Genomic DNA, 12801 nt, shown 5'->3' with positions numbered 1-12801 from the left:
AAATTTTCGTTTTTCAGCAATGCTTAAGCCTAATGAAAAACGAAGTGTGCAATCGTTTCGTAGCGTACAAGTTGCGCAATGAAAAAAAAAACTAATGATATAGAATGCTCATGGTCCGGACAAGCATACACTCTCTTACATGTTATTTGTACATTCCGCGACTTTCTGTCATCCCTGCTTCAAACTACCTTCCTCAGTCATCGTCAGTCCCGTAAGTGAAATTGTTTTCTCAACCCTATCCATGTATGTGCTGTATGTGTGTGTGTGTGTACCGTGTAAAACTTCACTCCACTTTCCGGCATTAGTGTGTGAGGCTTGAAAAAGCGGGAAAATTTGTACATTCATGAGCATAAACTTGATTTTCAAACTATCAGCGCGACACGAATTTTGCAACATTCATAAGCTGTTGCTGGGTTGGTCCTGTTTGTGCAGCACACACACATATACGGCGTTGTGTCTTAGGCGAGAAAAGTTGCTCCTGTCACAAACAACAAGCGGTGAACGTTTTCCACCGAAGTCAAACTAACGAAAATGGAATTTGCTTCAACATTTGCATACTGAGCAAACCCGAATGTCCCTGTCCAACAGGCAACGGTGTGCCACATACTTTTGCGCGAGCTTCTTCCACGTTCCAGAACGGGACCGTGTGTCATGTGGATCTGCCAGCCCGACCGGCCTAGTGCAAGACGATGACTATCTCGGTGAAAAGTCATCACTAAAATGTCCCACTTTATGTGTGCCCCCGTACACCAGCGTAAGACGGCACGCTGCGGGAAAGGAAAATTGTTTGCAGTGACACAAGAACAACAGTACAGGAAAGCCGATTAGCGAAAAGCTCAGTCGAGAAATATTTTCCGCGTACAGGTTTTCGGCGAGGGGGTTCGGTAAAGCGCAAAAAAGGGGTAAAATGTTTGAATGTTGCAAACAAGTTGTGGAGGAACATGGAGCAGACATGAGGCAATCGTGTGGGCAACGCCTATCTTGAGTTTGCTCCAATCCAAACGACATCCAGATAAACGCAATCACAATTATACTCATGGAAGGAGGTAGGAAAAATAAAGAATGTTTTTATTTTGTTTCTTTACACTCACCCAGGTTACTTAAGAGCACATAAGAAGGTTGATTTCGTTTCATTTTGTAAGTAGAGCTCTTGGCAATCTTTTCTCGGATTTAGTAGCTTGTGAGATAGGATTAAATAATAAATAATTGTTATACGAGTTTATGCCCCGCATTCGGATGTCAAATATTTAGATCGTCATTGCTGGATTGAATTATCGTACGACATGTAAGACACGTGAAAATACACACTCAAAAGCAATAAGATTCAGTTTTAAAACTTGAACTCCCAGATCAGTCGTCTTGACAGGTTCCTTACCTTTCAGCAACAATTATGTTTTGATTATAAGTACATTAATACTCAAAGGGAACAAGCAGCACTCAAGCCTCGAAACGACAAGAGATATATAAAAAAACCGGCTCAAGTCTTCATACACCCGAACGATATAAGGTTGCGTCATGGGCTTTTCTACTTTGACCATTAATTTGAATTGGTGCTTTGTCGAATGATGAACAACATGTATCAGTGTAAATCACTCATAACGAAGGTTAACATTGATAGTGAATAGGCGTTCCCGTTACAATGTAATGTATTTTTTATAAAAAAGAAACCAAAACCATCGTTTTAGAATTTCATAAGCAGCAAGCGTAGTGAGGACCGACTAACCAACTACGTGGTAGCGGCAGTCTAGTAAGCCTTTTTGATGGCCAGCATCACTTTAAGGGTCGTTAAGCCAAGAAGAAGGGGCAGCAAGCCTGATGTAAAGAATTTTGCTATGAACTTTTTTGTTCAGTCCCCATTGATGGTTTGATTCAATAAGAGTATAAACAACAATCTATCAAATATTCACTTGTGAAAGTCAACAAATAAAAAAAATATTTTTTTTATATCACACTAATACGACTTACCGCCGAAAAAAATTGCACGTTGCCAAAAAAAAATTTATAAAAATAAAATATGAAAAATATTGTAAGGAGAGTGATAAACAGCTAGAGATAATTACTATTTAACCTTAGAACTACCAGACAGGACATTTTGACTGGTTTCATACGTTTCAACTGGATTTATTTAATTGAGCACACCCGGGATAGGGTGCCCTTTCACGGCTTGGAGCAGCGAATGTCTCCCAGCAAAGATTAAAGGAGTATCTTACTTTTTTACTTTTTTATGTTAAAAAAAAGTGGATTTATGTTTCATAGTCAAACAATTCTGCCGATGTTGATGCATGACTTTTACACATTCAATTGGATGCTCATTTCTATGAATTTAGTTTTTTTAAACCTAATCTAATATTGATATTAACTTACGTCATGGACAGTTCTACCTTAACCGGTCATTTGACTGGTGGTTTGTAGAACGATGAATAGTGTATTTCAATGCAAAATTGTTACAAAAAATTAGATTACATATATCCGACAGACGTAGTCCTTGCAATATAACTAGAAAATAATTTATAAACATAAGAAATAAAGCATAATTTAACAACTTTATTAGTACAAGCCGGAGGACAATGGCTGCAGTAAAATTATGCTTTTATCATTATGCTCTAAACGATTTGAATCGTCGAGGTTGCAAAACAACAGGAAAAATTATTGACTTGTTCTATTTGATGGTTTTTTAATGTTGATGTAAGAAACAACCAATCCATTGTATATTGAGATAAGTATACGAACTCAAAGAAATTTGTAAATTTTATTTTTCATTTTTATTTATTTCCAGTGTGACGGCTCTTTGCCGTATGGTCACGCCGCATTTGTTGACAAATTACATATATTTCATTTCCGTTTCCATTGGAATCCATTGGCATTTCCTCCTTGTATTTTGCCTTATACCGGGCATACTCGGTTATGTGAAAATGTTAGTCAGATCATAAAAATTAGTTGTTTGGTAACCACCAGTTCTAATGTTAATAACGTTTCGTTATTAACCAAGTGTTAATTGTGGTAATAGCACTAGACATTATTTCTCGCGTTATAGTACAGTATCTTATCAGTAATTTGCTTTCTAATTTTACCCTTTTTATTTCCTTTCTTTTTATGCTTCACGAAATACTAAAAACCTTATTCAACTTGTCTTCCAAACAACAATACGCGAAGAGAAATACTATCATAGCAGAATACGTCACCGTTTCGTAATACTTAAACTTAAATTAAACAAAAATAAAAACTACTATCATAACCCAATTCTAATCACTAGAGTCATAATCACACGAGTCTGTTGTCAAAAGTATTCCATAACCTCATAACCAGTAGCCATACGGTATCATAAAAGTTCCATTAGATTGCTCTTAAGGATAATGTAAATTCATTGGCGTAAATTGTACGCCTACCGAGCGAGCGAAGGAGCATCGAGTTGGTAGTATCATTTTCCATCCGGCACTGATTTGATGGTGGTTAGAAATATTTAAACGTAGCCCGGGACGCTTGCAAAGCGTCTGAAAGAGTGCAAGATGATTTTCGGCAAGGCGGCAAAGGCGGTGCTTGTCGACAGATTTAATCAGAATACCCCGTACGAGACAATGGCATTGGGCCTGTTTCTTTTCGTCCGACCACTTCGGTTTCTCCCTTTCAAAAACCAGAATCAGCATGGTAATGATCCTTCCGGCATGAACTGGAGTTTCGCTCACAAAGCCTTTGCCTGTAGACGTGTGTGCATGTGTGTGTTTTTAACTAAATTAAAATGTAACGGCCCTTACATTACGCATTCACATGAGCGGTCACCCTGGAGTTTGACCCTTTCGAATAAGCTTAAGCATCGGAAAAGTGTATCTCCATCCGACACAGATTCGCTCCCAAGAACGAACATTATGTTGTGTCCTCAATATCCCTGTCTTTACTTGTACTGTTAATTCATACGAACAAGTCCACTTTTCAACGACTCCGCTCTTCTGGTGCGCTCCCTAGCGCTCACATTGATATTGTTTGCCTTCCGGCCGTTAGTGGGAAATTTGTTTTCCGGACAAGTCTTCTTTTAGCTAATGACAACTTAAGCGTCCAATATCCCTTTTCCTTCCCGCTTCATCCGCTTCCACATCTGCCGACGGTCACGATGGACAACGGTTTACTCATATGTGTGGTGTTCTATCTCTTTCCCCTTACAGAACGGTGGCGCCAAAGATGGACCGGACATGAACGTTGGGCCGGCCTGGCAGAAGGGCTACACTGGCAAGGGTGTCGTGGTGTCAATTCTCGACGACGGCATCCAGCGCAACCATCCGGATCTGGCACTCAACTACGTAAGTAAAGATTATTTGCATTTTAGCCCTTACAAATTTAATCATCCGTTTTTGCATTGAGCACATTTGAGTTGTAAAGCAATTGCACATACTAAACAGCATTTAGGGCAGATTATTTGGATTGCCGAATACTTCGAACAGCAATGATATCTTTGAACAGAGAGAAAAAATTCATTCTTGGAAATAATTTCTTCTGATGGATAAATATTTGATCCACCGTAGGAAATCTACTCGATGCGCGTCACTCTGAGCGCTCCAATCGCTCAGATTGTCTGATCGATTTCCGGTCCAATATCGTAGCCATTTTGGTGATGACTATCGGTCGCCTAGCCATGACGAACAAAGACTCCACAAACGAACAAGCGGACACAATTCCGGCACCGTAAACAAATAGCCGATGACATGCGCACGTTTGTGCTATATTCCTATCATAATCAAGCACCCCCAAAACGTTACGCTTGTCCCGTGTGTATTTCGTTTGCAAATATGCTACACTACAGAAAGCTTCTCGCTTGGTTAATCGTCACGTGCATAACTATCGCCGGACACCAAGGGCAGAGATGACTTGGAAGTTTCCAGCACTGACCATCGGTACGCATTGGCCCCGGCACGACTTTGGGATTTAGAGGTTTCCGCTTCGGGCTGCATTGTGTACATTATCGGTATCGTTTCGCTTTCGAGAGTGTCCTGCCGTGTGATGCGACATGCAGCCATGCCGTGTGCAGCTTCACGAAACGATGACTCACGAGATTATATATCATTCATCGGACGGACACACGGCTTGCCAAATTGAACCAGCGCAAACCATGACCCTCTCTGGTGGACGTTCTCAAAATCTATGCTCCGAATTTATTGTACTATTCTTCATCAAGAGACTGCGGTCCGGACGATCCGGTTCTGAAACCTTTTAAAAACACGCATCAGTTTTAATAACAGTATTGGGGCTGTGTGTGTGTTCTCACTTTTCGTTCGTTTTCTGATTCGTGAAATAGCCAATCAGCAACTAGCACTTCTCAGCATTGATACTAAGCAATAAATATTTATAGTATACGGAATGTGTATTCCGATACACTATCTGGTCAAGCAAAATACCTAGTATAGGAGCAGTAAGAAAAATAAAACTTCATAGTACATTCCTATATATTATGGTACAAATATTCGTATGTACTTAGTTCTCTTCTACCAAAGTACAATTGATCATTAGTTGTGGCCTACATTCATAAGCAAAACGCTTTTGCTCATTTACGCACATACACACACAATCACACGCCTACGGTACTACTGTACCACCTTCCGGTTCCGGAACGCACTTGATTCCCTAAGCATCGCACTCGTTCTGCTGGTTGCAATGGTTGAGTTAATTATGAAAATGAAGTACCCAGCTTCAGGTGCGCCTGCTGCCCGTAGACCAGATAGATCACTATTAAAACGCGCCTGTCCACACCGGAAGTCGCACTTCCTCGTATGATTCCGGTTGAGATGATAAAGATGAAGAGCGTGTGGTTTCCGTTCCGTTCGATGCATGCGTGCATGCCCATCGGACGCCAATTGTGTTCACTTCCGCCACTAGCGAGGATGCGCTTGTGTGCGCCAATGTGATGGTAGAATCGAGTGAAATCGATACTAATCAATCCTGCCTCACCTAGTCGTCCATTGATTGTGGAAGCGTAAATATAAATTGATTATATTTGTAGAATATTCCGTTTTCCAAAGTTTGTGTACAACTCACGGTGTGGTGTAAAATGAGTTCTAACATAACGTGTGGCTGAGTATTGAAAGCACAGAATCCCAACGAGTTTAGTTTGGTTTTGTACTAAAATTGATGAGAGTTTCGTGAACGACATGAATACTCAAACAAAGGTGTTTTTATAGGGCTCAAAGCATAGCTAAATTTTCTTTGAATTATCATCAACTTTGCTACTTGATTGATTTATTATTAACTATGACGACACGTTGCCGTATTGTCAACACCTTTTGTGACTGAAACAATGAACATTAATATGAAGGCATATACTCCTTACTCGTTGCCGTATCCCGGGTAGGCTCGGTAGTGGATCTGTGGTTGAACTTTGGTACTTGATGAAGATTTAATTCTTGAACTCTTCAACATATTGTTTATATTAAACATACATCATAATCATACTTTAATGGTCTGGTGGCAGAGGCCACAGCAGCCTGAGTCCAAATTTCATTCGGGCCTTTCTCTCGTCGTGAGTACTTGACTATCCAACGTGTGTTGTGTTGGGTGGTTGTCAATAAGAAGTCTCGGTAGCAGGTCTTTTGCGATGGCCGACCGTAACCTGGTAGGTCGTTAAAACAAAAATAAGAATCTCATTACTGTCTCAATCCAGTTATTCATCTAATTTTTTTATACGTATTTCGAGTGCACTTTTTAAATCCAGATTTGTGTAATTTTGTATCGAATTTATTCTTATCAATAAATGCATATCTGCAACATTCCGCACCACAATTCCAGTAACTTACCACGACCAACTTACCATGACAAATCACGACAAACGAACAAATTCCATTCATCATCAGCGCCCGAATGGTTCCATAACAAATGTATCTCGAACTCTCATTCTTAATCCCGCGCGTAGTCGATTCTCATCGCATGGCGAAAAAAAAAACAGGCATCAAACTCGATAAAAGCTCTAAAACTCATTATTCAAATTAACCTTCCCATCCGTTTCCACCGTATTTTCTCCGCGGATGCGAATCGTTGGTTGGCGCGTTTGAAATCGTGTCCGGGCGGCATTTGCCAAATAGCTCCCATTCCTTCACCCAACGGCAGCATACCGATCGTACGCATTCCTACACTCATTCCTCCATCATCCGATACTTGTCAAATTAAGATCCATGTAAACGCCACATTCCCACAGGGTTTGGCGGTGTTCGTGGCAGCGGCGGCACATGAAGTCCCTGTTCCATCCACGTCCTTTTGTAAGCCCGTCCGTAGGATATGCTACAGGATATACGCTTTGAAGTCGTGTCGCTAGTCGTGTTTTGGGCGAGATGATAAAAGGCTGGCGAAATGAGAAAACGGCCCACCCTGTGTGTTCACCAATCTTCACCCGAACCCATTCATGACCAATGGCGCGAAATAGTCTTGAATTGATGAAAATGGGATCAACTCATCTACGCGGGTTACGAGCGCACGCGCTCGTTCGCTTCGTAGAAGGGCTTCGACCCAGCTTTTTGGTGGCTGCTGCTGTGGTACATGTTCAAACAGATAAGGCGACAAAACCAATCGAACTGATTCTCCTTCCGCTGGCAACCTAAGTCTAGGCAAATTTATTCAACTACCCAACGATTTCCTTGCGATTTTTATTCATTTCACATCTCGTTTTCGTCCGAAAGGACGAAGTATCCCATCTCAGGTTGGTCGGGACTGAGTGTCTCTCAAGAAAAATCGTGCTCGAGATAACGAAATCCGATTCCGTGGATTCCGATCTATACACGTCAGCTGGTGCCATTAAATTTGCTTTCAATTTTCGCGCGATGCAATGTTAAAGCTTAGAGCCGCAACGATTTTTGCTAGCTCAGCGTTGCCAATTGTCTTAAGCTCAGGCTCGCTAAACAATACAATATCTGCGACACGAATAAACAATTGCTGTACATTTTACGGGGCGGACAAAAGGGCAACAAAAGCTCACAAAGCGATGATTTATCGATGCTCGACACCCACCAAGGGTTGGAATGTTTTCACACTCTGCTGCTACGGCGTTCCACCGTACGCGCGCGCGGATCGAATCGGATTAACGATGGAATCCATTTCATTAGCAAAAGCATGCCGCCCGTTTATCTGTCGCCCGATTCTTCAGCGAATGTTTCCGAGGTTTGGGTGTAACGAATTGTGCTGTGCTCGGAGCGGTAATAGGTGAATGTTGTGTAAATTGGTAATGCATCACTTGGGCAAAGCCGTAATTCTTTCTAAATGACTTTTCAATTTGTTTTCTGGGAATTGATTTTCGCCTCGTGAAGACAACAGCCTAGAAGCAACTGGTAGATTTAGTTGCGAACGGAGGGTTTTATGAGCGGTAGTAAAACGGATGATTATTTATGGAAACAGTTCATTAAAGTGGCTGTGTTTCGTTACGTTTATTCAGTTGTCGACAATACTAATGTGTTGAGAGTGGTGCATAAAATAAGAGTAACTATTTTTGGATAACATTTTTAAACTAAAGTGACACGCTAGCACAAGCACCTTAAAGGAGTTTCATAGAATATTAAGTAATATCATAAATATTTAGTCAAAAATGTATCTTGTTTTTATTGCTCTGCAACTATACAAATTGTGCACACGCTAAAAATTGTGCAGAAAAATTGCATCACATTGACTTTCTAATGGTGTTCACATTCTTCTAGTGGTCCCCTGAGTGCCATTTAGGTTAAGCTATGCACGCTCTTGTCATTTGTGCAAGTTGGTCCATACACGATACAATGCATTCGGTGCTACTTCGTTGTCTCCAGCGCTGGCCACTGTTACTTTGCGAGCAAAGCGTGTTCTGTGTTACTATGCGATTAAATTTCTTGTTCCCATTATAGCACCGAGTACTGCAGGTAGAACCACATGGTGAAACGGGTGAAAAATAGGGAAACGTTCTAAGATGCTGACAGTTTGCTTTTTAGTTTACCATCACCACACAAATGGTACGTTTTTATCGAGGTCCTTGTTTGTACTCGTACTGAGTTTGTAACTCAGCGTAACGAGTTGCTGCTGATAAAGCGGGCAACTTGTATGCAAAGTTCTTCAGCCTATTCATCTGTGCGCAATATTCACCTTTCTGCTGCCGATGCTAATCGGATTACAAGCAACAAAACGATTGAAACAGTAGTATCTTTACATTGACATCAGCATTACTCGTGTTGTTCTTCCCACTTTTTTCCTCTTCGGTATGGAGACATCGTCAGCAAACAACAATAAAGAGCAAGTATTCGTATCAAAGAGTTACACATTTGCTCCTGTGTACTACGTCAAACATGCTTTAAATATTTCATCCGTTGCTTGCTGCAAAAGACAAGCGGCAGCACCTTGGATGTGCTTGGCTTTCGGTAGATTAAACAGTACTCTCGAAAGCATTTTTGTTTAAGGAAAATATAAACAAAAACACATCACATGCGATATCTCCATATGCGATATTGAAGCGGAAGTCATCGTTTTCCATGTACTGTCAGTTGTGGAAGATGGTTGATTTTCTTTGAAATCGAATACTTTTACCTTCCTTGGATAATACATGGAAAAACTTCACGGCAGCTTTACCCAACAAAGACTACCTTCGAAGGACTGGTAAATATATTTGAACCTTTTCAATCAATACATGAAAGACCTTTCCAAGACGTTCGTTAAGAGAGTTTATCCAACGGATAGAACTTCGCCCTGGAGTTGATAGTATTCGGAAAAAGTGCTTCAAACGAGAAACCCGAAATCATTACCGACTGCTGTACTGCTTTCCGGTTTGCTTTACTTTAAAATGTTGTACCCTTGTTTGATGGTTGTTCATCACCCACTTTCAAATCAATACACACGCGTCATCTGGCGCCATCCCGCTTAGTTAAACAGTGCGGTCCAAGTTCGATATCAGCTCAATTTATGCTCATTACTGCTGCTCATCATTGACAGCTGTTTGCTCGAGTGGTGACTCGAGGCTGCTGTAAGTCACGAAACTTCTAGCACCCATGAGCTAACAAATGCTGGTACCATACCAGCCGCTCGAGATAGGAATCAAGCTTTACCACTCGACAGATGAGATGTGTTTGTGTGTGTGTGTGTGTTTCCATAAGCAAATGAGAATGTGATGATGACACGTGCTCAAAGTTCGATGAGAAAAGTTCCGATTTAGATAAATGAAACTCTTATGTGCTGTATGATGGCGTACGGTACCGGCGTACCTGAGATGTGCGGATGTACAAACGGTGGAATGTTATTGAATTCCGCTTAATTTTGTTAGATGAGAGCCGGCAGCTAGCGGGGTTTGACATCCGTGTGTTTGTTGACACCTTTGTCATCGGCATTTCCAAATGAATGCTCAATAACCATTGAAGATAACGCCGTCAGGATGCTGCTTTTGTTGTACGAGGCTTTTAAAGCTATGAGTTGAGAATTCACAGCATTTGGTGGTCGTGAGAATAGTGTAATACCTGTAGATGATTATCAATTCTTCGAAATTCTACAGTATGTATGTCATATTTATATTATTTAATGTTAAAACCGCAAGGGTCATTCGGTAGTAGTAGCTTCAACAATGCCTATTTTCACAAGAAAGGACTGAATACCGAACCTCGTCCGGACCGTCAGCTGCCCATGCGAGACTGATTATCTAGCAAAGGGTAGTCAAAGTCAATAAAGCGAGTAATAATGTAAGGCTTAGGGAACGGCGTCGGTATTTAAACACGGCTGGGCCGGGGTTTAAATCTCTTCCAGACCGTTCTCCCGTAGTGAAGACTGACTATCCAACTACGTGGCATCAGGGATTCTAGTAAGTCACACGGTGACCTCCGTAAGCTTCTTTACAAAGGTGAAAATGACGCCAATATTAAACCGTTTGCTATAATTAAATTACATTCAACATTGCTCCGGACGTGCTCCTTCAAATGTTACCAAATTGACACTCTCCTTGTAAAAGACTTGAGTGCTTATTTAAAACCTACTCTCACCAATACACCGTTCAACGTATCCTCGCACCCTAAATGGATGGTAATGGATGGAATCAATAAAATATGATAAGCATCATTTTAAGTTATGACTGCTCATCCCAAAAACTTCGTTCGATAGTTTTTAGACCTGTCTGCAAACATACCGTAAACCCCATAACGATGCTTTGCCGGTGCTGACTGGCCGTGGGGATCTGCCTGCTTTTTCGCTAGTGCACTTCATCATTCCACCACTTGACACACTTGCCACGATGGTTTCGCCAGTCAATCAATGAAACTACCAAAAAGTCCTGTAAACGAAACTATCAAATTAGCTTCACCGTCAGCCGCCATGAACCGTTTCAACATCGTTGACCTCTCGCTAACTATAATCGAACCTTCTTCTTCGTTGCCCAAGTGAGGCACGTTTTTCCGGTGCTTTTCCGGTGCTTTTCCAGCACTTTTTCCAGGCTGCAGCTTGGCCTCCTCGGTCATCCCCCGTCCATCCGCCACTCTAATGTCCATCCGTTCCGGTTCCGTTGTCGGTACGGAAATCAGGTGGGAGAAAATTGAGCGCAAAAGCGTGTTGGGAAAACTGTCGGTCCTGGTCTGGCTCTAGTGTGTTTGTGTGTGTGTGTAGTGTAGCCTTTTCGGGAGCCGCATCCCACATCCGACACATGTGTACGTCCGCATACACTGGTAGCGGTTCCTTCCAAAATGTCGACAGGCCAAACTTTGACAGACAGCTAGCGTTGGAGGAGGGCTCTGGTTTTTGGTACGGTTTTGATCCTTGTGTATGCCAGAGGGAACGCCTGAGAATGTGCCCTTGCTGCCCTGTGGGATACGTCTCTGTTTTTGCCGGCCAAGATGGATGTTTTCTTTCCCGTTCTGTACCCCGATGTTCCACCGTTTGGTGCTTGCCCTTGTCCGAAGGCTTTTAGATTTCAACAGGGCTTCACTCTTCCAGCACTTCCATTGTACCGGGCGCGGTCTGGTAGAGGTAACGTTAGTTAGTGCTATTTGTTTGCCTTTCGACTTCGGCCACACATCAGCAAAACGTGCCTGTGTTTAGTGCACACACACACACACTTCACCACACGCTCCCTGATATTCGAGCGCATGTCTTTGGTGCTCTTTTCAGCTTCTTCCTAATCTATGCTCCAGATGCTTTCGATGCCAAACTCACTCCTCATTCCACCTCCCCAAAAAAAAGCTCTCCTTTTCCATCAATCATAATTCTGTTGGCTCCGGTGTTGTTTATGCGAAGCAGGTCACTTCCGAACGGGGAGTCAGGTCCGAGCTTCATCAAACAGATATCCCACGAAGTTGCTACAGCTGCTTTGGTCCATTACCTCGCCATTCTTTGCCGTCTTCTCCTGACCCTTCCGAACCACCATCTGCAATCTAGGAAAAGCATTATTTCACTCCATATGTCGATACGATTTGGCAAGGCCTCGCACCCGCTCATCCTCCCGCGGGACCAATCCCGGCCGAACTTTGGATTGCCACTTGATCCTGACGACGTTCGTGGTTTGGCGGGTGAACGTATCAGCAACAGGAGCCGAAAGGTTCGGATCCTTGAAGTAGATGCGATATTTGGAATACATTAATGCTATCCACCGTCAGTCGCATGTTGCTTGTTTTCCCCGGAACTGTGTGGGAAAGCCAAAAACTGGACGCGTGAGGTCAAAGGTGGTATAATGTGGTCAATAGCAGCTTCATGTTCCTACTACACGCTACATATGGCACCTTCGTTGATGAGCTCGTGAATTATGATAGGTTGGGATGATGGGGTTCGGAAGAATAATAAACCGCAAACCAAACCGTCCAACCATCTGGATGGATTCCGATTAACCTGTATCAATCATGGGCAATT

At 42.2% G+C, this 12801-nt stretch overlaps 1 protein-coding gene across 1 annotated transcript in view; it reads left to right on the top strand.

Annotated features, from left to right (window-relative positions):
- The window catches only part of LOC126556692 (furin-like protease 2), a 95645-nt gene that overhangs the window by 45560 nt on the left and 37284 nt on the right, over positions 1–12801 (top strand). The window contains exon 4 of the mRNA XM_050212127.1: positions 4158–4292. Coding sequence (XP_050068084.1) covers positions 4158–4292 — 135 coding nt within the window. The remainder of the gene's footprint in view (positions 1–4157; positions 4293–12801) is intronic.

This window comes from Anopheles maculipalpis, chromosome 2RL (genome assembly GCF_943734695.1).
Source record: "Anopheles maculipalpis chromosome 2RL, idAnoMacuDA_375_x, whole genome shotgun sequence".
NCBI classification, from domain to species: domain Eukaryota; kingdom Metazoa; phylum Arthropoda; class Insecta; order Diptera; family Culicidae; genus Anopheles; species Anopheles maculipalpis.
This window is presented reverse-complemented; position numbering and strand designations above follow the sequence as displayed.